Genomic DNA, 27,209 nt, shown 5'->3' on the forward strand with positions numbered 1-27,209 from the left:
CCCTTCGTCAGGGGAAATATTCCTGAAAACGTAGAAATAGGAGAAGTTCAAGCGGCCATTTAGCTTACACTGACATTAACTCATGCAGGTGCCTTGTGCCCAGACACGACAATCCTGCGTGTTAATAAAATCGTGAACCCTGAATAAACGAAAATGAGACAAAACATATCGAAACGCGCTTGACGATAATAAATGGTGTCTAATAGGTAAAATATAATGTACCGCCCAGTGTCCAGGTTCTATGAGCGTCATTTAGCGTGTTCCAGAAAACAAAGAGGTTAATAAAATTAGCAAACGACTGGATAATGTTAATGAACGAAAACAGTGAAAGCGATTAGGATGTGTACCGGAAAACAAATCGGTGAAATAACAGTTCAATAGTGTGCCCGAAAATAATCAACACGTGGTGTGTAGCCGCTAAAGAAACCGGCATCCATAATTACAACAACACAGTTTGTATCCGGTGTGAATATGTTCGTTGGAAGTGCACGTACCTTAGTGTTAGTATAGTTAGCGTTCAGCATGCTCCCGTCGTTCGAAAAAATTCACGCGGCGGCCATTGGTATAACCACAGTTATAAATAGTAAAGAAGGGTGTGTGGACGCTCTGCAAATATGTGGCAGCCATTTTGGAATGGGAAATTGATACGTATATCAACTTTGAAAATATAACATGCTGGACATTGAAAACAAAAATGGAAATAAGAAACCAAGGGTGAATAAAGACAAAATGTAATAGAAAAAAACGAAAAGAGGAGTGTGTCAACACTGTTCAAGAGTAAGGCAGCCATTTTGAAATGGGAAATTGTGTATGTGAACTACTGAAGTATGAAATGCAGAAAATTCTTAAAGTGTAAGGATAAACGTTGGGATATGAATAAAGAGTAAAAACAGAGTGGAAAAAAAAGTGTGAAAAAAACGGAAGTGAGAAATTTAAAATGGGATAAAAATACGAGAATATGAGTAACTAAAAAAAGTGTGTGAACAGAGTGTATGAAACTGATACGACCAAAGTCGTTAATGAGTGGTTGAAAAAGAAGATCTGCATAAAAGGCAAAAAAAAAAAAACAGAGAAAAGAAAATATTGAAAATGAGAAAAAGGGTAAAGAGTGAGTGAACAGGTGGTTAGAGACGTGACTGGGAAGAAGAGGTTTGGAAGTAACCAAAACACAGTACAGAGAATATGTGGTTGTTTACAAAAAAGAACTGAATTCAATGCGGTCATTGAGTCCGTGAGGCGCCAGGGAGTTCATTTTGTAAATCCAAAAAGTCTCTCTCTGAAGGAGAAATTTGCGATTGTCTCTGCCTTCCTTAATGGGCACTGTTTCGCATGTCTTAGTTGGCTGATGTTATATGGTTATGATTAATAAAATGTGCTGCCACTGTAGATTTCATATTCTTGTTACGAATGTTACTTTTGTGCTCATTCGGTCTGGTTTTGATCTTCCTTTCTGTTTTGCCAATATATGCCAAGCCACATGGGCACTTGAGCATATATACAAGATTCTTGGAGTCACAAGTGGCTGTAACATACAACTTGATGTTAAATCCTTGTGTCGGATGTTGTGTGAAATTGCCCTTGATGATATTGTTGCAGTTGCCACAATTGTGGCAGGGTACAGTGCCTTTGTGTATCATGATTGAATCATGCTTGATTTGCGGTTTAAGTAATTCCATTAAGTTCTTACTTCTCTCGTAAGCAAACAAAGGTCTGTCCGAAAAGATATTCTTGAAATGAAATGTGGTTCAACTTGCAACATAGGCCGATGTTTCAAAATAATTTTCTTGAAATTGAAACTCTCAGTGGAAAACTTGGTAACCATTAACTGCTCTGGACGTTGCTTTGGCACTTTTGTTGGTTGTCAGAAGCTGAGATCTGGATTTAGATGATGCTCGGATTGGTGACCTTAGCGATGATTTCTTGAGAATAACCTCTATCAAGAATCCGATGCTCCATTAGAGACACATTCTGAGAAAGTTGTTTGGGTTCAGAAATAATTCTTTTAATCCTGAGAAGTTGAGAATATGGTAAATGCGTCTTGAGTGCTGGTTGATGGAAGCTAGAATAGTGCAAAGTTCCTATCGGTATCCTTTCTGTATAAAGTTGTTTCTATGTTGTGATCTTTGATATACACCAGAACATCCAAATAATTGATTTGAGACTTATGGATATTATATGTAAATTTAAGTTTTTGATTGAATTTATTGAGTTGATCGATGGCATCGATTAGTACATGTTTTGAGCCGCTCAAGATAAGAAAGAGGTCATCAATGTAACGTAGGAATAAAATTAAATGAGTCTCCAATGTTTTGTTGTTGATGATGTTGTCTAGTTCGAATTTGTTCATGAACAGATTCGCATAGCTGGGAGCTGCACAATTTCCGATGGAAATACCGTTGAGTTGTATAAAAAAATTGGTTGTTGTAGGAAAAATAACTGTGATATAAAGTGAAATGAAGAAGTTCTAGTAGGAAGACTTTGAAATCCTGTTCCAATTCGGCTCGTAATAAGAAAAATTCAATCGCTTCTATGCCAAGATTGTGTGGAATTGAAGTGTATAAAGCCGTTACATCAATGGTACAGAAATACATGTCATCGCTCCACTGAATCGAGATGTTTGTTCAGAAAATCAGTAGTGTCTCTGATGTACGTGGACATTTTTTGTACCAATGGCTGTAAATGTTTATCTAAATATTTACCCACTGGTTCATGGAAAGATCCACAGGTGGAAACTATCGGTCTCATGGGGGGATCTGAGAGATTTTTGTGAATCTTGGGTAACATCCTCAAGGTGGGGCTTATCGGAAATTCTTGAATAAGAAATTTCCGTTCCTTGTCACCAATAGTGCCAGCACGGACTGCTTTGTCAAGAATGTTCCGAAGAACTGATTGAAATTGTGCGGTGAGATTATGCTCTACGTTGGAATAGGTTGATGTGTCCAGTATGTGTTCATCAAGTTTGCGATTGTAGTGTATAGTATCCATTATTGCAAATGCTCCACCCTTATCAGCATTAAGGAATCTGATATTGGGGTTATCAGCCAAGTGTCTTAATAAAGCCTTGTCTCACAGTCAGATTGGATTGCTTGATTTTATTGTGTTTGAAGATATGTTGCAAATCACATTTAACCAATGTTTCAAAGGTATCCAAAACTTTGTGGCTCACTCGAGCCATGTACGTGCTTTTGATTGTTAAACCCGCTAGGGTATTGTCTGTCTTCTCAAGAGGTTCTGTCACGACATTTGTAAAAAAGTGTCTCAATCTTAATGATCGCATGAACTTGTATAGACTCACTTCAGCCTCTAAGTAATTAGAGGAATACGACAGAACGAATGAAGATCCCTTCTGAAGCAATTTGACATCAACCTCTACTACATCTGCGGTTCCTTTTTTATGAACAGGAAACCAGGTCAGCGAAGACCCAGGAGGAGCAAGAAAAGGAACATCCTCCGAGACCACCGCAGACAAGAGAGTAACAAGGAGTCAGAGATGAATGAATCTGATAATTTGGTCATCAACATCGCTTCAACCTCTTTGAATAGTCAAGAAGTCAAATTGCTTCAGAAGGGATCTTCATTCGTACCGACGTATTCCTCTAATTACTTAGAGGCTGAAGTGAGTCTATACAAGTTCATGCGATCACTAAGATTGAGACACTTTTTTACAAAAGCACGTACATGGCTCCAGTGAGCCACAAACTTTTGGATACCTTTGAAACATTGGTCAAACGTGATTTGCAACATATCTTCAAACACAATAAAATCAAGCAATCCAATCTGACTGTGAGAGACCAGGCTCTATTAAGACACTTGGCTGATAACCCCAATATCAGATTCCTTAATGCAGATAAGGGTGGAGCATTAGTCATAATGGATACTATACACTACAATCGCAAACTTGATGAACACGTACTGGACACTTTTTCAACCACTCATTAACGACTTTGGTCGTATGAGTTTCATACACTCTGTTCACACACTTTTTTAGTTACTCATATTCTCGTATTTGTATCCCATTTTAAATTTCTCACTTCCGTTTTTTTCACATTTTTTTTCCCCACTCGGTTTTTACTCCTTATTCATATCCCAACGTTTATCCTTACACTTTAAGCATTTTGTGCATTTCATGCTTCAGTAGTTCACATACACAATTTCCCATTTCAAAATGGCTGCCTTACTTTTGAACAGTGTTGACACACTTCGCTTTTCGTTTTTTCTATTACATTTTGTCTTTATTCACCCTTGGTTTCTTATTTCCATTTTTGTTTTCAATGTCCAGCATGTTATATTTTCAAAGTGGATATACGTATCAATTTCCCATTCCAAAATGTCTGCCACATATTAGCAGAGCGTCCACACAGCCTTCTTTACTGTTTATAACTGTGGTTATACCAATGGCCGCTGCGTGAATTTTTTCGAACGACGGGAGCATGCCGAACGCTAACTATACTAACACTAAAGGTACGTGCACTTCCAACAAACATTCACACCGGATACAAACGGTGTTGTTGTAATTATGGATGCCGGTTTCTTTAGCGGCTAAACACCACGTGTTGATTATTTTCGAGCACACTGTTGAACTTTTATTTCACCGATTTGTTTTCCGGTACATATCCTGATCGCTTTTACTGTTTTCGTTCATTAACATTATCCAGTCGTCTGATAATTTTATTAACCTCTTTGTTTTCTGAAACACGCCAAATGTCGCTCATAGAACCTGGACACTGGGCGGTACATTATATTTTACCTATTTGACACCATTTATTATCGTCAAACGCATTTCGATATGTTTTGTCTCAGAACACACATTTTAGTTTATTCGGGGTTCACGCTTTTATTAACACAGGATTGTCGAGTCTGGGCACAAGGCACCTGCATGAGTTAATGTCAGTGTAAGCTAAATGGCCGCTTGAATTTCTCCTATCTCTATGTTTTCAGGAATATTTCCCCTGACGAAGGGTAGTCATTATACCCGAAATGCATTGGGGCTTATCCTTCAGCTGCACACAGAATTTTGGATTTCTTTGAACATTGCATTTGGGATAAACTCATGAATACAATGAGTATATCCTAATGGAAAACTATCATCAATAACATTTTGGCTTCAATTTGCTTGGAACCATTGGATTTATCTTTATATTTAAACCTACGATTTTTTCGTAAACCATTGGCTGTGCTTAGGAGGGACACTACACACACAGGGTAGTGCAACTGTAGCTATTGTTTCATAGCATGTAATGCAATGATGTCAGTTTTCCATGACAAGAGCACATGGAGTAGGTATATTGGCCAGACCGAAGTAGGGAACCTTGGGGTGGAGGTGCAGAACATGTAACCTGGTGATCTACCTCTGCTACATTTAAAATTTGCATTATGCTGTGAAAAGGTTACCCATCGTGTCAAACACCTCTGCGATTCTTTTAGCTCCCCACTAATGTCACAGAAACAAGGAGTTACTATTGACTGCGGGATGAACTCGGGGAGTTAGCACTGAGGGGAATGTCATAAGCCCGTCCCCCACTGCCACTATACCCCTCACACAAACATGGCTTCAGTGACCAGAGAAAAACAAAGTATCCAAGCTGCATTCCTTTTTGGAAGTCAGGGCAACTGACCAATATGGATGCCAGTGATGACGGTCCAGGTATGTTTCAGGAGTTCCAACTCAACCATGCAACATAGCTGCGTCCCATAAAAATATGGCCTGATTTTGGCCAGTTCAATGCCATCTTCCTTCAGGTCTCAGCCCACAGAGGCTGGAATTTCCTTCACAATTCCATAGCTTGTCTAAGTGTAATCAAAATATTCAGTAATGTGGTTTAGCAACATTCCTTTTAAACCTTGAGATCCTGCCATTAACAGGATAATAAGATACCAATGGGTCAATCAGTATAACCAGGATGTCATAGATGTGCATCACCAAATTATGCCTTTTTATTCATATGTATTCCCTGTATGTCAATATTTCCATGGATTGTCTCCACTAAAGATTACACCAAGAGGGCGAAAAGCAAATGGGAGAGTGGGCAGCCCCGTCCGGTACCACTTGCTACTTTATTTGGGTTTGGATAGTTGTTGTTAACTCGGACTAAGGCTGTTAGATTTTTATTGCTCCGGAGAACCCACCTTATAAAACTGAGGCCCATACCAAAGGTGACCGTTGTGAAGTCAAATAAAGGCCAATACACCCAACAGAATGCCAACTCAGCGAAAAAGAACAGCCAAGCTTCTCTGGGGGTGCTTTGGATGTTCTCAATCAGACGATACCAGACCCTTCAGACTGAAGGGACCCCTCTAGGCCGACCACTGGACGAACCCCGTGCAGGAAGGATACACCATTGATATTGGCCCTGAGCCCGCTTTGATGCATCACTTGACAGGCCATCTAAACTAATTCAGTATCGATCCCTTTTTGTGGAGTCCGCGGTTACGCTCATAACTCCTTGGATTCCCAGCCTGATTAAAGTATAATCCATTTCGGACGTTGGTATCGTCTTCCCTTCACTTGTAGGTTCTATCCTGGACCATGCATAAAGAACCGCAGAGAATATTTCTAACTTCCCAAGACATATTCGGCGTGTTTGTGTGTCCCACTCTATATACCAATTTTCACCCTGATGAAGGTGTCGCCCCCCTATTGGTGCCACACTGAAACACACGTCGGCGTTTAATTACTCTTGTGCCCTTGAAGTGGTTTCCACCTACCATCCGGAGGATACACGAGAATGTTCCACCCCACCATCAAGTGGCAGTCTTACCATCTGAATTGTTTTGTGATGTTCTAGGAATGTGTTTTTTGTAGGAGTGAATGTGCATATTTTTTATGAGTGAGTGCAAGTATGATTGACAGCTATGATTGTTACATGTGGGACACATTTATTTATATTCCTATATAAAAAATATTGTATGTTTTATTTATGTATTTTTGTATTCTGATGATCAAATATGACATTATAAAAATAAAAGAAAAAATATTTTGTTAATTAGCTCTCTTGAGCACATGTGTTGATCAGCCCCTAGGTGTTTGATTTGAAATACTAGGACCCCTTGCTGGGCCTTTTGTAATTCCTGTGGGCGGGTGACCCCTTTGAGTAGTGTTGCCTATTCAGAATCCCTAGTCACTTTGCAGAGAGCTGAGACCCTGTATGTTCATACTTAGTGCCTTGTATCCCCAACCCTCACGGCATGGAGTCATAAGGCAGTCAAGAGTATCACAGTTTCTACATATTCAGCTTATCACCAATGAGCCCAATGTTTCCAAACTACTGATGCACACATGCCCATAACCCAGCAACCAACTGCGGCTGAAGGTTCACCTGTGACAAAGCCCTGGCAAGAGGTTATGTGATGAGACTATGTGAAAATCATAAGGCACAATAACATGGCAACTTACAATTTCTCAGCCTGTTGACCAGATGGATTACAAAAGCTTTCCAGACAGAAAACTGCAGTGGTACATAAACTAAATAGGCACCATTATGTCCAACATAGAAGAAAACCACAATCAAAGTGTCAGCAAGAATTCTCATTCCACTGTAATTTCTAAATATAAACATCCCCCCCCCCATCAGATAACTCAGTTGACCAACTACATCAATCCTTAATTAGAACGGGCCAAGTCTCCACACAGGATGCCTAGTGTTGTGTGTTGTGCTTAGTGAGTTGAAGCCTATTCTGTATGCATTTCCCTTCCTCTGTTAAAGCACAAGTAATGCAAAAGTGCATGCAAGACCATTCTTGTAGCTTCAAACTAGACAGCCCAATTCTCCTTTTTGGAACCTTAATTTCCTCACTGGGGACAGGATACCTGCCTTGTGTTTGTATCTATTCGATTGCTAAAACTTCCCTGCAAGCAATGCAGCAGAGGTCATGTCTAAGCAAGCGGCAAAATTATCTAGTACAAATAGAGAATTATACACACTGGGATAGCGGGAGAGTAGGAAGAGAACCTTTGTGAAAGAAGCAACATGACAGCACACTTTGGTTCTACACTTTGGTTCTAGGGCAACAACACACGCAGTAACATATTTAAAAAACAAATACATGGATTCCATAGGTTTCATGTCTTAATTATTACTCTTGGTGCTGGCTTTACTCTGGTAATGTATGGGGTTGTGTTGTACCTCCTAACTACAGGTAATAACTCTTAAGGGCACCTTTCTGAGTATGAAGGGATAAAAAGGAAAATCAGTTCCAGATGGGGGATTTTCTAGTGCTACAGAGGACAAACATCATAAATCAATATTATGTGCCTTTGCGCATATACACCCTGCAAACTACAAACTATCCCCATACCCTGGGCGCACACACCCAATTCCATTCACATACACATTCCACTTGATCACTAATAATACACTCAAAGGCTGAACACAACTCAGCAAAAAGTGGAACCCAAAAACTGACTGAAAATTAGATCTAACAAATCCAAGCACAACGCACCACAGTGGTCTCTAAAACTCACCAACAACACTGAATCTAATGTCAAGATGACCTAACACCACTCAAGAAGCATCACATTATCGGCAAACTCCATAGTACAAATCAACCATCACAAAACCAGCAAACAAATGTAATATTTTCAAAGCTGGCAAAAGATGCAACAATTCTCTCCTTGACTTTCTCAAACCCACGGACTTCTCACATTTCACGGATAAATTAACATTTTCTTCACATAGGAAAAAAAACAGGATCGGACTTCGCAACGACACAAAGTGGACAAATATACTTCCTTCCATCCCACCATGCAACATCCCCAAGTGGACCTCCTTCAAATCTCTCTCCAGCACATACCTCACCATCATTGTTGAACTCAAAAGCCAACTCCTTCGAGGACAACAACCTTCATTCAGTGATCATGAAGTGCCCTCAACACAAGCATTAACTCACTGCAATAATGTCAATGTCTCTGTATTCAAAGCATTTTCGCTGACAGTCAAAACAGTACACATCATACCTCTAGTGAAGGGACCAACTTGGCCAACTATGGGCGCAATGTACAGATCAGGAAAACTGTTGCTAGCGAGTTCCAAGGCAAAATTAACAGGAATCGCCTCCCCAATGGATTTCCAGTATGGATACAGGTCTAAATGCAACAGTGCAATGGGTGATGCCCATGCCCCCTTTGTCACTATATTCGTGTTTGGTTACTCCGTTACCTTCAACACAGTTGATTTCAAGGCCTTGACCCTCAATATGGATGCTTACGTGGGTTTCTAATGCATGGTTTCCCTCTTACAAATGAAACAACCACCAATTCATCCAGATGGAGGCCTCAAGAACACAGAAGCTAGGAGTTGCAGATACATCCAAGGTCATTTTCCCACCTGGAAAGATGGAAATTTCCTCCACACCAGCACTTGTGCCTTAGTCCTACTTAATGGCTAGTTTCATACCTCCTTCCAATTCCTCAAAGGATTAAGGGAATACAACCACATTATCCATATGCTCAAGACTGCCTCTTCAAGCCAATATCAGCATAATCTGTGGCGTCATATACAGTGCAGCAAGAAATGGTGTACCAAATGTCCTTGCCTAACAAGGTGGGCAGGACTAAGGACAACACAGATGCTGGAAAGTACTTAATATCAGTTTTGGATGTGCGAAGAATGAGGGCCAACCAGTGTTGGGATGCAATGAGAAAATCAATAATATTGACTTGGAGGCAAGTAAAGGAAGGAAAGAAAAACTAACCATGTGTCCCATTAGCAAAAAGGAGATTGGATACCCTAAATAAAGAGTGTCTGCAAGATAAGTGGTTGCTGCGGGAAAAGACACACATCAATTGATTTAAAAAAAAAAAATTCCGACTTTGGAAGACAGCAATTGAGGTTTTCACTAACTTACCTGTTGGAAAGCCTCCTCCAAAGAACATATTGAAAAGGTCCTCTGGAGTAATATCGGCCTCAAAGCCCCTGTGAAAATCAAAGCCTCCATTGCTTTGGGGTGAACTACTTTGCTCTTCGCCACCGGTCAGATCATACTGCCTTCGCTTTTCTGGATTGCTCAGCACAGCATATGCATTTCCGATTTCTGGCGAAGACAAAAGCAACAGAATGATTATGGACACAACAGATAAGGCAGCATAAAATATAGGGTGAAGAGTATGTTCATAATTATCGCAATGATCCCTGACAAAGAAAGTATGAACTTGTGTACCAACATATCATATGACAAAAACACCCTTCAGTAAACTTGAAAACAGTACAGACTGTACAAAAAAAAAAAAAAAAAGGAAACTTGTACCCTAAAGAATCAATCAACCCTCAAATTACTGTAAATTGTCACTTTGTATTAGAACCCAAAACATGGGATCATGAAGTAATTTTTTGGGTGCCAACTTTTATTAATCATTTTGCACACTGCTACTTCACATCAACGGTTTTGAGATGAACAAATCCTCTTTCTCAGGTAAGATGATTCTGTGCCTGTAATGTAACAATTACTATCAACAGAACTAATTGGAAAAGGATCAGAGAATGACAACAATAAAATGAGGGTACCTCTACAGAGTTCCTATGCTAGAAATAGTGTTGTCATAATCTGACTTCTTCCTGGTCTCTCATGTTGAATTTCTTGAGATTAATGGGAGAACAGAGTTCTCTGACCCGTTACCTGTTCTACATCTGCGGTCACTCGTTCGCTAAAGCCCAGCCATACCACGTGGCACTAAAAGATATCAAATAGACACCAACTTGTTTAGAATGGCTTCAGCTAGAATTGCTGTCACATCTTCTATAGTCCTCCTTTATGGAAGCAGAGCACACAGCTCCGTTCTGCCTATGTCATATTCCTCAAGAGTCACTGCAGAAACCATGGGTCGGTAAGCCACATAGGCCCTGAACAACACTGGCCTGGAATGGACAGAGATCCAGTAAACATGAACACGCCGGGGAGGAGTTATTTAATGGATGTGGTAAATGCCTAACATTTTGAGCTTCCCCAAGTGAATGAGGAACGCATTTGGGATTTGTGCTTTCCAACGTCAAATTTTGACTGAACTGACAGTTTCAGAACACATTTCTGATGGTTTGGTCTGTCGCAATTTACAGGGGAAAAAGAAGAAAAAAAATACACACAAAGGGTGGGGTGATGACGATATGTGAAGTAACATTTACAAATTTAACAGGGAACTTGTAATTGAGGCCTTAGTTGTCAAATTCTTATAAGCTCATCTTCTCCAATGCTTTTCCTTCTTTCAAGCACAATGTCAATCTTGCTTCTGTTCAATGGTTCCATGACTTCTTTATATTTACCACTCTTACTTCTCCAGCCGAGCGTGTTTAGCACTCTATCGCTGTTCTTTGAACAAGATACTAGTCTGAAACATGGGCCAGACATCGGGAGACTAGGAGTTAGTGTTTGACAGTACTATGTAGTCTGGTTCAGGTTTAATGGTGTCTGTCAGAATTCACGTGGGGTCAGCAGCAATGGAGACAGCCCTTTAAATATTTAAATTGCTTAAGACAGACAGACACACACACACACACAAAAGTGCAACACACACACACACACACACACACACACACACACACACACACACACACACACACACACACACACACACACACACACACACACACACACACACACACACACACACACACACACACACACACACACACACACACACACACACACACACACACACACACACACACACACACACACACACACACACACACACACACACACACACACACACACACACACACACACACACACACACACACACACACACACACACACACTCCCCCCAACTGCATCACCCATAAACTCCACCACACCAGACTGGTATACGCTCAGCAACTTAATTGTGAGATGCTTACACTCACAGAAAAATGATCTCTGTAGAAGGAAGTGCCCAGGTTCACACTGCGTTGAGCATCCAACACAAAACGAAATCAATCCTGTTGTGAGAGTCAAACTTTGACACACTCACATGTGATAAATTTAAAAACAACATCCAGCTGGCATTTAAAACTATGACCTGCATATTATGCACAGATCACTGCAGCAGACACTCAACCTATCTCATTGGGATCAGAGCTTGTTATTTTCAAGAAACAAAGGCATTGATTTAAACATAGGCTGAACAACTGCTTAATCCCAGCCACTGTTTGCCATTCTCAAGCCACGGTCACAAGCAATAATGCCCCTTGATTATAGGAGCTTCTTGTGTGGCAACAGAATGAAAGGGGGAGGTTGGCACCTGCATGGTTGTGCAGGCATGGTCATGTTGAAGGCCCACTTCTGCGTAGTGGCCACGCAACCGAAAGCGCGCCAAAGGCAAGCCCGTCTGCGCATGTCCGCGCTCCGTGCCAGCACCCCTGCCCATTGTAAACCAGCGGGGGAGGATATCCTGGGATATACTAGATCCCAACTTATGAAACTGAAGCCAATCGGTAAGATCTCTGGATGTCTGTGTCTCGCGTTTGACACAAGGCCAGTACTTGCCCCAACTTTAACACTTCATTGCCTAGGCTCAGTTACCAGCCTATTAAACCTATCAAGGTAGAAGTTCTTAAAGCAAAGTCAGGGGACAAATGTCTGCTGCTTAATGCTAGGTCCATGGTAAAGCACAGTGTTGAATGTGCCTCGCTTATAGAAGGAGAGAACATTCAAATTTATTTATTACTGAAGCATGAACAGATGATAGCTCAGGCCCGACATTGTGAAAGCTACTCCACCAGGGTATCTCTGCCACCACCTCAATAGGCCATTAAGGGGGGGGGGGGGCTTAGCCATAATATATCACAACTCACTCAAGGCTACCTTTCATACAGCCTCTAATCTGGCCTGTGAGGTGCTCACCTTCAGTTTCAGACTATTACACCATTACATGTTCAAGGGCATTCTAGTATACAGACCCCCGGGACCTAGGAGCACTGTCCCATCCTCCATTGGGAACCTGCTGGAAAAGGGGCTGTGTTCAGATTCTTTCACAATCTTGGGAGATTTCAACTACCATCTGGAATTATTGGAGGACTCCGACACAGTGGCCCTCACAGACCTGATGGAGTGCTGACCTGGCTCAGCTGGTGACGAGCCCCACGCACTTGGCAGGTCACACTCTAGATGGAATCTTCTCAAATCACCCGAACTTGCGGTTTACGGGCACACTGCCTTTGACCTGGACAGACCACGTGGGGGTTCAATTTGAAATTCTCCTAGCTACCCATAACAGGGCAGAGAAAGGCCCGAAGATCCAGATTCAAAGCAGAGCATGGAACAGAATTGAGTACAGACTTACAGGCTGTACTCATGGCTTCGGTCGGTCAGTTACCATCTGATCCAGAAGAGGCGGACACTCATTATATATCCTGGGTGGATTCAGCCTGTAATACATTAGCTCCAGCTAAAACGCTATGCCCTACAAGGACCCATCCCACAGCCCCCTGGTATTCAGAAGAATTGGGGAGACAAAAACTTTCCTGTATGCTTTTTGAGCGAAGCTGGAGGAAAGATTAGAAGGGAGAGGAGAAAAAGAAGTATAGACAAAGTCTGGCTATTTACAAACAACTCCTATTTGAAGCAAAGAAAACGTTCTTTACAAAGCGAATTAATTCTGCAAACAATTCTACTAAAGAACATTTTAAAACTGTCTCAAGTCTGGCCTCCCCCACCATGACAAAAGTTGAGACAAGTCAGGAACTTTGCGATGGTATATCGCCAAGTTCTTTCTGAACGAAGTAGAGGCCATCTTTTTTAACTTTAGTCACCCTAACCCGCAGGACGTAGGGGTGCGGTTGGAGGGAAGGCGGACAATTTCTGATCCCCCAACGGTTTTCAATAAATTTGGGCCACTGTCCACAACAGACACGGAGAAGCTGCTCCTCTCCGCCCGATAAGGCTCCCCTTATGAACCCTGCCCAGTCTCAGTAATTAAACAGGCACAGGTGCCTGTGGCCCTAGTACTCACCCCATTGTTCAATACAATGTTTGAAGCCGGGCACTTCCCTAGCTCTTGGAAGCGGACCTAGATATTGCCTGTACTGAAAAAGCCTAATTTGGACCCAAAGGAGGCTAATAACTTCTGACCCATATCTCGCCTCCCATTACCTGCAAAATTGGTTGAGAAAACCATGAACTCACAGCTTAGCACCTTTCTAGTTGGAACCAATGCTCTGGACCCAACCCAATTCGGGGTTCAGAAAAGAGCATAGCACAGAATCCGCCCTGATAAAGTCTACGGAGGAGGTAAGGGAGGCGGTGGACAGGGGAGGCAAAGCTGCTCTGAATATGCTGGACCTGTCTGCAGCCTTTGATATGGTCCATCATGATGTTCTGATGGACCGTTTGTCTGCTTGCGGTATTCAGGGCAAAGCTTATGATCGCCTAAGATCTTTTTTGTCGGACAGATCTCAAACGGTGGCACTGGGTAAATTTAATTCCAAACCTTTTTCGCTGCTGTGTGGAGTACCCCAGGGGTCCTCCCTTAGCCGTACTCTTTAATATTGATGTCTCCTCTCTTGCTACCCTGATCAGGTCATTTGGCTTCAGCCTGACTTCGTACGCTGATGACACGCAAATTGTGGTGGCTTTGCGGCCTGGTCAGATAATAGGAATTGATGACAGGTTCCACCATTGCATGGCAGCAATCGGGAGCTGGAAGTCACAAAATTGCCTGAAATTGAATTATGGCAAGACCGAGGTCATCCTGTTTGGTAATGATCCTAACTTCTGGACCCCAAGGTGGTGGCCAGAAGACATGGGGACTCTTCCAACTCCTGTTCGAAGGTGAAGAACCTAGGAGTCATTATCAACGAAAAACTCAACTTCGGGGACCAAATTAATGCAGTGGCATCTTCCGTCTACTTTTTAATTAGAATGATTAAGAAAATACTGCCCTTTCTGCCTACAATTTGTCAGCGGACCGTAGTCACTGCTCTTATGTCCAGACTCGACTATTGCAACAGCCTATATTTAAATATACAGGAATGTTTTGCGCACAAATTGCAACTGCTGCAAAATGCAGCTGCAAGGCTGATTTCAGGTACTCCCAAATATGCCTCCATCTCTAAGGAATTGAGAAAACTGCACTGGTTGCCAGTCAAGAATCGAGTGCTTTTTAAAACTCTATGTACCGTGTTTAAGCCACTTCACGGGATAGGCCCAGACTTCTTGAAACGGCAATTGCAGTGGTATATACCCAGAAGAACCCTGCGCTCCAGGAGGAGCCAAGCTGGTGACTGTGCCACTCGTCAAAAAATCCACATGGGGAGGGAGAATCTTTATGGTATGCGCAGCTAAATCTTGGAATGAGCTTCACCCTAATTTGAGAAAGGCCCCGGACCTCCTCACCTTTCTGAGAGGACTGAAAACCTGGCTTTTTACTCGCTAATCCTGGTCTCCTATTTACGTTCAGAGAATCAGAGGTTCAGAGCCAGGACACCTCCGGGTAATTGCTGAGCTTTATAAATAGTGATAACATAACACGCAGAATCACCTGGTGGAAAGAGCAGCTGCCAGAGAGTTCGTGGGGATTTCCAGTGCACTCCCTTGGAAACCTGGGGCACCTCGGTAATCTCAAATTAAACCTTACCTGGGGTGCAGATTTCACAATACATTTATCTAGTATTCACAAATAACTAAGATGGGAAGGAAGTTGGATCCTTCACTGCACATTTATAAAATACCTGAGAAATGATGGCTAACAATTTTCCCTGTCTATCCATGCCCAATGGTGCACATTGCTACTTAACAAAAGCTACAAGGTATCTTCTCTTTGCTATAAGGTACTTCATTTGACATAACAGCCTACACAACTCAGTATAAAACAGAAGAATATTCTCAGTAACAGACACCAAGCTCTTTGGACCGGTTCTTTTAAGAGCCCTCATCAACAATAAGAAGCCCACAATATTAGGCTACACATAAAATTATCCCTGGGCCGCTAACCGATTTAATATCTACATGCATTCACCGTGAACCACTTACATTCTACTCAAGCCCTTCCAGCCTCCACTTAGCACCATCTAAGTTTGGCACAAACTCAACCAATCACCATATTTAGCTAGGCTTCGGACACCTTCAGCGGGGTTCTGTATACTTTCAGCCACCCTCAGGCTACCCACATCCTCAACCAGACTTCGCACACCATCATCAGGTTCTACACCCTCATTTAGGCTCACTTTAGCCTGAGGAAGTGGATGGGAAGAATTTTTCTGCTAGGAGCCCGCAAAAGAAAGAAACCTGGTCACACAAAAGGTCTAGTGGGTCGAGTGGAAAATGAGGCAAGATGGGAAAATGTCAGATTTTAAAAAGATAAAGTAATCTGTACCTTCTTTATTCTTTTCAGTTAGTGGCTGTGGACAGCTAGAGCTTACAGGAAGCTTGGCATGCTATACCCTTCCACTACATACAGACATGATCAGCACATTTGTGATGGAGTGTCCTGTCTGCCAAACTCTAAGTAAGGCCTTTAGACAAGAACAAGGTATGATAATTCTGCTCAATTCATCGATTTGTTCATTCTGCATTCCTGAGAGAGATGGACTTCCAAAAAAGAAGGGTTCCTGGGTAAAGCCTGGGCCCCCCGGGAGAAAGTTCTCAATTAAATTTCTCTCTGCATTTTCAGGTAGTACAGTCATTGGGTTCATCTGTGCGGAACAGAGCTGTCTTTTAGTGCTGGACTTTTGAATTTAAAAGACAGGTGACTGGCTCTCAGTTTTAGCATGTTTGTGTGATTTGATGGCTCTTTTCAGGACTACATCCCCGAACTTGCAATTCTGACATTCCCACTTCTAAAGCAGAGGAGTGCGCCAATATGATAAAAGAAGGGGTTGAGGAATGGCCCTCCTTTCATTATGGATTCAACTCAATACAGAAAAGACTGAAAGCTCCCATCGACAATATCAATTTGTGTATCATAGTTACTGAGCACTCACTCCACTGATCCTCTGCACAATTCGCAGAGGTCACTATTGCAACATTTCATTAGGCACTGAGTAAATGCAAAAGTAGTCAATCTTAGGTCGGACACAATCTGACAAACCACTGAATACATTTTCAGAGCAGAGAATGACATTTCTGGTTGGAAATTGATTTGCCTCAGTTGATTTTAAGCCTAAACATTGCATGATTGTCACTGTTGAGAGAGATAATCTTTTTCAATATTGCATTTTTCTCTGTTCAGTCTTCTTTACATGAACTTATTCCCAGGATAAATATGCTAATCTAGTTAAGCGGAGTGCAGCTGGCTTCATGGAAAGGTTAGTTGAATTAGATGCCCAAGGAAAAGCTTTGACTGCAGAAGGTTTTCCTTCCCGTTCAAAGAACACTAAAGGAAAGCATTTATTTCTCACTTACTTTTGTAAAGTGTCACCAAAGGTTGGGAGCTGGTAAGGAAGCCGGCACTGCACAGAGATTCTCATAAGATTTGTCCTAAATACTTCAAAAGTCCCCATTCGGTTGTCAAGGTCAGTGAATAATGTTTTTTTAAACTGTCACCAGACATTGTGAGAGAGGATGGAATCAAATTAACTATTGTTCATGATAAATGGCAAGCTGTCTAAAATCTTCCTGCTAAGACTGTATTTCTCAAGGACCTTTGTGTTTTATGATAAATTTTGTTGATATGATTGTTTTCCACGGTTTTCTATGTGACTACAAATGTATATAAGCGGAGTAGTTTGCAAGCTGAAGCAGACTCTGGCAAATGCTCAGAGAGTCCACTACTGCAGCAGAAACAGAATAAAATGATACTGGAGATGACTGACTCCTCTGTTATTTGGAGACTTCTTCATTTCAACTTCAACAGTTGGTGGACCGTACTGGGATGAACATGGGCAACTCCGGTCGGTTCTCAGTACCGTGGCGAAGGGGCCAGTGTGGACCCCCTTTTATATCCCAAAGCGCACACCTCAACAACGGGACTGGTTTCCTGAGTCAGCATCTGTGGGGAATCAACTGTGTGACCTCGAAACAAAGTGATTGGCCCATGCTTCATCCCAAAGAACTACTGAGAAGTCAGTCATTGAGTAAGGGTGGCAAACATGATAAAAGAGACACAGAGGCATTGATAAAGGGAACAAAGGGAATTGGTTTCCATGGGGAAGCTGGTTCTTCCTCAATTCAGGACGTTGGGTCCTCCACGGTCGACTATTTGAAGTCCCCAGGATTTGTAAGGATGTTTGGGGTGCCTAAGGTTAATTTTAATAATGGGTCAAGCATTTAGCAAATGTAATAGGTTAGACCAGAGTCAGCCTTAGCCATATGAAGTGGGTTTCCGGCCCATGAAATAATGACAAAGGTCACTATAATCGACAGGCTTATTTTTGATTCAAAGGCATGAGTATACTAAGAGCAATGTTTATTTTCAATTTACCTTGGAGGGTACTTTTGACTTAGCGAAAATACAGCATTTAAGACACTGCATGGTCAAAATAGACCGGAAAAAGAAGATCAGATTGGCACAGTTTGATTGCTTGAATGATGGGAACACATACGCAAGACAACAGAGGTGTGCAAAACAGGTGAAGGGGATAGGACGTAATATATTAAACAGGAGTTACGGAATTTAGACAGGTCAGGAGTGTGCAGAAGAGTAAGGAATACAGGTGTGGAGATGCTTTGGCAGAAAGTAAGGCTTACGACCTGCCATTAAGAAACACCTCCAGACAGTCATTTCTTGTTGGTTGGTGGAACCACTTGATAAGATACTGGCTAATGCTAATGCTCAATATTGCTTTGCGTTTCAACAACAGAGGGACCAACAAGAGAAGCAACAAAAGGATACTAAAACCAAGCTGATGGTTCAACAGTTGCAGCAGTTTAATGGCAAGAATAGGGCAGGGGATTCTGTGGCAGCACGCAGACCCAGACAGGTGGAGGCTTCAGGGGACAAGGACAGGGTAGAGGGGACCCCACGCCTGTCAGATTAAGGACCTCGTATTTGTGGTGCTAATGATTACTGGAACAATGAATGTCCCAATAACCAACAATTTCCAATCTTCTTTGAACCCTCCAAGGCAATGTCAACCTAATTCCTTCTCCGCATCCTATCGAAGGCCTTCCTCGGGTCCAAAAAACAGAAATTATATTAATCAGTGACAGGGACGTTCATTTTTGCTTTTGGTCAGGACACCATTGGGCAGACCAGGACTACGGGTCTCAGCATTCTTCGCGGATCCTCTGCCTGCCGCCAACGACGCCCCATTGCACCTGGAGGTGCTTGAAAGCAGCGTAATTCTCCTGCAGCGCGGGACGTTCATTTTTGCTTTTGGTCAGGACACGACTATGGGTCCCAGCACTGTTCGTGGCTCTTCTGCCTGCGCCAACGATGCCCCATTGCACCTGGAGGTTCTTAAAAGCAGCGTAATCCCCCCCGCAGCGTGGGACGCGCACGGGTGTGCCCAGGCCGTGCCCGGGCATAGCCCAAGCCAAGGGCGGGCCAGTCTGCGCCCGTCAGAGCCTGGAGGAGGCTGGGCTGGGCCACCCCTCTAATATTCTGCCTCCCTGGTCATTTGCACCTTCTTTCAGGTGACTTTTCTTGTCCTTATATGGTGGTCATAGGTATGCAACTGTCTCGAAGGTCTGGTCCCTTCAGTTAAAATAACCTGGACATTTTGACATTCGTGCTATTCTCCTGTTCTTATGTGAATACTTTTTCTAGTTTATCCATTAATTAATATTTGGGGTTAATGGGCAAGAGGAAAGCATGCGAGGGAGGTTTGGGCGAAGGACACAAAAAGAAAGCAAAGAAGAGCAAAAAAAAAAAAAAAAACATCATGCTGACCAAGATACAGGAAGCGAGGTTTTGGACAGAATTGATAATCTTTTGCTCGAGTGTGAGGGCATTGTTGATAACACCCTTACCAACACCGTATTGATTTATAGAAATAGCCCCAGGCAAGCTGTGGGAAACAATACACTTAATAAGAAGGGTATCCCTGATATGTTTAAAAAAAATCAGTTGGGCGGGTTCAATTTCTAGAATCCCCAGAGGCTACCTCTGTAAGTGAAAATGTAGTAGTTCCCTCTCCCTACACACAAAATGTTGTGACTGCTTTTCCTTGCAGCAACAGATACGCTACACTTTTAGAGCCCATAGCCACAGTACCCAGTCCCCTAAGCACAGGGACTCAAGAACACCGGGAGAGTGTAATGACTAACCCCGGCTGTATTGCCCAGGAATTAGTTGAGACTGTTGAGGCCCAGCATATTCGGAATGATAAATATCTGTGTAACCAGCAGACCTTAAGTTCTCCTATACACTCTTCCCGAGGGTCTATATCTACGCAGTTAAGTTTAATGAGCGAAATCCAAGTTCTTGAAGCCCCCGTTCTTAATCTTAGTGACTCTTTATCCAAAGTTCATACGGCTATCCAAGATGTTACATCATCACTAAGAGAGCCTCCCATAAGTCGACCCCATATGTTGCAAGGTTTGGGATAAGTCAGGCAGCCCATATTGCACATCACCGACCAGGCCACATATGGTCAGATGAGTCCAGCACAGATTCCACAGACAACTAGTACTAGTATGGGGCATATTCACTCTGGTAGGGAGACCAAAAATGCGATCACTAACTGTAAACCTTTACATTTATCTAAGGCGCTCCCATTTCATGTTACCCCTGGTTATAGCAGTACCTTCACACCGGGGGTCACATGGAGCTTCCAGTACACCAGGCACTAATACTGTGTACATGATAAATGTGCCAGATTGCCCAGGCGACCGACACATTGAGGACGAGAATTCCCTCCGGAATAAATGCACTCAATGGATTAGTCACGTAAGGGGCTGCCGGTCGCTAATCAGGGATGATATTATCAGGGCTAAACGATATACATCCCCTGAAGCCCCTTTGGATTATATTGCCCTAACTCTCCCTCATTTTCGTCTAGCCGAGAATCTTGTAGATTTTGATTATCGCACCCAAGAATTTCCCAGTTCCAATATGCGCTTTAAATTAAACCCCCTGATCAAATCACAGGCTCAAGCTCATCACCTCTTAAGGAGATAGATTGAAGGTTGCTCCCACTTGTGGGAGTCTCAGGTTAACAACAAAGGCCATCGGTCGGGGAGGGTGTCATTATAGCTGACCCAGCTCAGCCGCTCCCAATACCAATTACAAAACCTACAACCCCGTTTAGTGTAGTGGGAGGGTCGAACATCTTGGGAAATATGAACTCCAGGGGCAGTGAGCTATGATCTCCAGGGGCAGTGAGCATGTTGAGCAATGGCATATGACCTCTACATTTGAAGTAATGTCTTGGAATATAGCTGGTCTAGGGGCATATCATTAGAGTGGCAAACCTTTATCGAGCAGCAAGATATCTGCCTTTTCCAAGAAACGTGGCTAGTAGATCCCCTTTTCCACCTAGGGTACTTAAACTATCATATTTCGGCCATAAGGGGGGGTGGGGGGGGGGGCAAGGGTCGTCCATCTGGGGGGCTCACAATCTGGGTTAGACAGGCTATCTGCTACAAAATCCGGGAGCTTCCAACCAAGAATAACGATATTGCTGCCATTAGGCTATTAGGGGGGACCCCTTGGAAATATTGATGTTAACAACATGTATGTTAGGGGGCTTAGTGGGGGGGAGAGAACAGAAGTATTAGCGAACCTTGATGTCCTCTTAGATCAATGGACTCGAGATTCATCAGTGATAATTGCAGGGGATTTTAATTCAACATTTGAGCCCCTTGGCAGCGAGGACCAGGATCTTGCAATAGAAGAAGATGCCCAGTGGGGAATTCCTAGCTTGGAACTAGCACCCATCAAACGATGGTCAGGTGTCGATATCCAAATCAAAGCTATTGCCCTAGAGAAAGGATTGCGGGCGGCCGATGGAAAAACTCCCTCAGATAGGCATGGGGCCAATACTTTTAATAATGGCATTTATGCTAGTTGCATAGACTATTTGCTAATTGACCTTCAATGATGACATGCCCTTCTGGACAGGTTAGTGAGGGATCGCATGGAAAGGGATCACAATCCACTATGTTCCTCTTTTAATCTATTGACCCACCAAGATCCTTTGCTGCCTGAGAATTGTCTAATCACCCGTGACCTGGTTCCTACTAATGACTTAAGCCACCTCAAGTGGGAAATGGTTCTGAATAAACCAGACATCTTAGCTTTAATTGACGTGGAAACTAAGCATACCCTTGTAGAACTAGAGGCCCTTTCCTCCAGCCCTGACTATCATTGCACCACATAACTGCAGTACATAGTACATTTTTTACCAAGTTGCTTTCCTATTTCATCAAAGAATGCAGGCCAAGGAGTACCTCTCAAAAGAATATGTGCTAGTGGTTTACTGATGCTTGTAAAACTGCTCGCCGATGTCTCAGTGAAGCGATTAGGCTGAAGAATACATTAAGTGTTCGGACAGCTAGAACAGCATATACAAAGGCCCGGTTGAAGGCAAATAAGGAATGGGATGAAAACAGATGGCAGGATCTTAGATCAGCCTGTGCCAATAACAATTCCCAATGTGTTTGGAATCTGGTAAAATGGAGCAGGGGGGCTGCCGTCCCCAGCCACAGAATCATGTAGCCCAGGACCAATGGGTAATTCATTTTGAATCTCAGTATGCAAACGGGTCTGAAGATGCCAACGCCGTAGCACTCCCTCACAATTACTATCCTAACAAGATCTTTACAGTAGCTGATGCTGATGCGGCCCTTAGTTCAATCATGGGGGGCAGGGCGCCGGGGATTGACAGCATTCCTGCTGATATTTTCCTCCACAATAAGTCTTGATGGACCAGGTATATCTTGACATTGGCTAATGCGATTGTCCGTGGGGACCCTGTCCAATTCCTGGAGAGGGGCAGATTATTCCACTAAACAAAAAGGGTGACAAGTCCCTCCCAGGGAGCTATAGGCCTATCAGCCTAATCGACCATATCCAGAAGACAGTAGCACGTTTGGTGCTAGACAAGGTCCAAGACTGGATAGAGGAACAAGAAATTCTCACCCACTACAGGCGGGCTTACGGAACCACATCAGCACGATCGACCAAGTATTTCGGTTTTGGCTATTACATTGGCGAACCGTGGTTTTAAGCAAGGGAAGCATGTATGCTGCCTTTGTCGACCTTAAGCCAGCTTTTGACCTGTTTTCACGCAGTAAGCTTTGGGTTGTTTTGCAGGACCTAGGGATACCTCCTAAACTGCTCTCCCTAATAGCGTGCCTTCATGAAGACAACTTTGCCCAAACACGTTGGGTTAGGCAGGGGAATGTTACCAGTCCCTTTCCTGTAGCGAAGGGGGGTACGCCAAGGATGCGTATTGGCCCCTACCCTATTTTCTCTTTTTATTAATGGGATTGCTGAGTTTTTATTATCGGTTCCAACAGATGCTCCAGTCCTCGCAGGCTCTCCAATTCCGATTTCAATATTCGCCGAGGATACATTGATCATTTCTAAAACCCCTAGTGGATTGCAGCGAGCTCAAACTCTCTTTGAAAAATGTTGTTCCCTACGGGGCTTAGAGATCAATGTGGCGAAAACAAAATTCATGATTTTTAACCAACATAGATCCTTTAAAAGGAAGCATATTTTTAGACAAGAGGCCACTAGAACAAGTTAATGCATTCACCTATCTAGGGGTCATCCTACAAAAAGATATGAGATGGGGGCGCCAGACTGACACTGCTTCATTAAAACATCGGCAATTATCAGGGGCCATATGCAGTGAGTTTAATGCCTCCCTGACTAAGCCAGTTAGTCCGGTCTTACAAATGTATAATATTAAAGTGGTAAGCTCAGTGCTATACATGGCGGAACTTTGGGGGTTTGAAAACCTGTCTAAGCTATCACTCGCTGGAAACAGGTTCTTGAAAAACAACACCAATCACCCCCAAAACACTCTGGCCCTTCCACTGCTACAAGATCTAGGCAGGAAAGCATTGGCCGATCTAGCAAGGCTCCGTCCCATCTTGTATTGGCGGCGAATATGGTGTACTTTAGAACTTTGCCCATCCGCCGCAGGCCTTAAAGATGTAATCATGTCAGATCGGTTTCACAAGATCAGCTGGCTGAGAGCGGTTAAAGCTTCCCTGGCGAGTATTGGTGTGTCGGAGTTGTGGGAAAATCCACTCTGTTGCCAATTCCCCTCCAAAGAGATTATAAATGAAAGATATTGGGAATTGGTTTACCACAACAGTCTCAGATATAGTGATAGTTCATCGCCAATTGGGGCTTTTTTTTTTATAAGTCTAACCATGGCCAAGTCTGGAGCGGTACTGGGACGTCATATCCAAACCCTTCGATTGGAAGTTGTACTTCTAATTCAGAGAGGGAACTCTACCTTTAAGATCCTATAAAGCAAAATGGGTCAAATCAAGTAATAGTAACTGTCCCTTTTGCAAAGCACTGGATGAGTCCTATGCTCATGTACTGTTTGTCTGACCTGCCTACTCTGGCCCCCGAAAAGCGTGGCAGACTCTAATTTGTAGGAATATGGGCACTAGTGCGAGTAGTACTGCTCTAAGAATATTGTGTACTAACACGTTGCCGTGTATTACAATAGCAGTAGCCAAGTTCCTAAGCTGGATGTGGATAATCAGATCCTGTACCACAGATGTTACATGAAAACCCTCCAATCTCATCAGACTGAGTGCTTCAGATCCATCTCAGTGGTGATGTCTGAAATTCAAGTTTCCCTATCCGTTTTATATATTTTTTTATGGATCTTAATACATATATGATATGCATTCTTTTCAAATCTGATAATGTTCTAACTTGATTCATGTTTGTTGTATGAAATGTTAATGTTTTATTCTATGAATTCATGGTATCCATATAGTGTAAATATATTGTTGCCTTATCTGTAATTTGCTATTATGACAAACTGTCGAATAAAACTTTTGGAATGACAGTGACATAAGCAGACCCAACATTAAATGATGGCCCATGACACCTATTGTGAGGTTTATAATGAAGCATAGGGGTGCCCCAGAGGAAAATAGGAGTAGCAGCACCTGCACTATCAGTTGACCACACAGTACTTATGGTCATAATGCTAAGTTTCTCCTAGACACTGGTGCATACATACTCCATAGTATCAGCTAATACTGTTCCCCAATTACCCCTCTCGGGGATGACCAACACCTCTGTGGGGATTTCAAAGTTGCCATTACAAGCCAAATCAGTCAACCTGTGACGTTTACCATTGATCCAATTATGGGCAAACTTTTTTGTGGTTTTTGACAAAACTATCTTTAATTTGTTGGGTCTTGATTTATTGAAAACGATTAATGCCATCATAAAATGTACAACGGATGGGGTTTTCTTTTTATCTCAAATGTTTGTACATCGTACCGAAGTTGAGTTGGATGTTTTGGATCGTTTACCTGATAATTGTGCTAAACATGATCAAAAGTTGTTGTTTGGGATTAAAAGAAATCTCATGTGGGAAGAACATTCATGTTGGTAAGAAGAAAAATGTTGGGTTGCCCAGAGGTCCACAGTACCATATTTCACAGAAGGGAGACATGAGATTGCAGGAATTAATATCAGCACTGGTTAAGGAGTGAGTCCTGGTAGAAACAAAGGGGGGGTGTCTGTAATTTCTGATTCTCCCGGTGCGCAAACGAAGTAGGAACGTCTCAAAACCTGGTGAATAGCGTTTTGTGCAAAATCTTTGCAATAACAACAAGATAGGGCAGCCCAGATTACCTGTGATGCCAAACCCCACTACCATTCTTACCACCATACCCCCTTCTGCCACTTATTTTTTCAGTCATAGATTTGAAAATGCATTTTTCTCCATTCCCCCACACCTAGATAGTTCATATTTATTTTTCTTTGCCTTAAGGGGAAACAGTTTTTTTTGGACACAGACCTCTCAAGGGTATCCATAATCTCCTTCAATATAGTCACAAATACTAAAGGTAGACCTTGAACAATATGTTTTGGAACCCAGAGTGGTATTGACCCAATATGTAGCAGATCTTCTGATAGCAGCGGATATGGAAAAAACTGTGTATGTGAGCCAATATAAATTTGCTTAACTTCTTAGCATCCTATGGTCACAAAGCATCCCCAAATAAATTACAGTTTGTAGAATATAGGTGTACTGATTTCTAAAGGGGAGAGTAGAATATCACCTGAACATATTCGTGCAATCATGCATCACCTTGCTCCCACAAAACAACATGAAGTTTGTTCATTTCTAGGAATGACCGGTTATTGCAGGTTGTGGATACCAAAACTTTCCATAATTTCTAAACCTTTACAAGACCTGAACACCCAAGGATGTTACTGACATGTACCCTGGATGCAGATACATCAAGAAAGTGTTCACACTATTAAAAAAGGCTCTCTGGGAGTCTCCAGAATTGGTTATTTCAGATAACACTTAAGAGTTCTACCTTTTTACACATGAGCGAAAAGGATGTGCCCTTGCAGTACTCACACAGGAACATGGGGGTTGTTAAACCTGGCATCTTTTGGTGTGTTTCTCCAGTCTTTTTGCTTTCTGAACTCCCAGTTTTGACTCTGTTTTTGCTGGGTTAGTGTCTTTGCGCACTTTAGTCCCACTGTTCAGTGTTAAAGTGCAGGTGCTCCTATTGTAAATTGGATTATGGATTGGTGTTTTCATGATTGGCATATATGATTTATTGGTAAGTCCCTAGTAAAGTGCACTGAGAGTGCCAGGGCCTGTAAATCAAAAATCCAAATGCTGCTAGTGGGCCTGCAGCACAGATTGTGCCACCCACACGAGCAGCCTTTCAAAGGGTTCTCAACCGGACACTGCAGTGTCTGCGCACAGTTTTTACTGCAATGTCGACTTGGCAAGTGCACCCACTTGACAAGCTGTAACCTTCCATTTTATTACATGCGAGTCTCCCTTAAGGTTGGCCCAAGGTACACCGATGGGCAGGGTGCAGTGTATGTGAAAGGTGGGACATGTTCTGGTGTGTGTGACATGTCCTGGTAGTGACCTGTGGGCACCGCACTACACCGCCTCGCGTCAATCTGCCGCCCTGGTCTTACCGACGTCGCTGCCCGCTGACCTCGACACCTGTGACCGCACCATGGTTTTGGTGCACCATTCTTTAAGTCACACAAAGCACCGACTGACGCCAGGCCGGGCCGACCGACGCCAGCTCCCACCAACCGACATGGTCGCTTGCACCGTGACTTGTGAGCACCACCACGAGCACCGCCTCACTCTGCACTGCAGCCCTGGTCTCACCAATGCTGCTGGTTGATGGTCACTGAGCCGTTGCCTGCACCACGACTTGAGGACAAT

At 42.9% G+C, this 27,209-nt stretch overlaps 1 protein-coding gene across 1 annotated transcript in view; it reads right to left on the reverse strand.

Moving 5' to 3' along the window:
- The window catches only part of DNAJB14 (DnaJ heat shock protein family (Hsp40) member B14), a 197,614-nt gene that overhangs the window by 52,936 nt on the left and 117,469 nt on the right, over positions 1–27,209 (reverse strand). The window contains exon 4 of the mRNA XM_085635858.1: positions 9,844–10,029. Within this exon, the coding sequence (XP_085491984.1) occupies positions 9,844–10,029 (186 nt within the window). The remainder of the gene's footprint in view (positions 1–9,843; positions 10,030–27,209) is intronic.

The sequence above is a fragment of the Triturus cristatus genome, chromosome 2_1 (assembly GCF_964204655.1).
Source record: "Triturus cristatus chromosome 2_1, aTriCri1.1, whole genome shotgun sequence".
Lineage (NCBI taxonomy): Eukaryota > Metazoa > Chordata > Amphibia > Caudata > Salamandridae > Triturus > Triturus cristatus.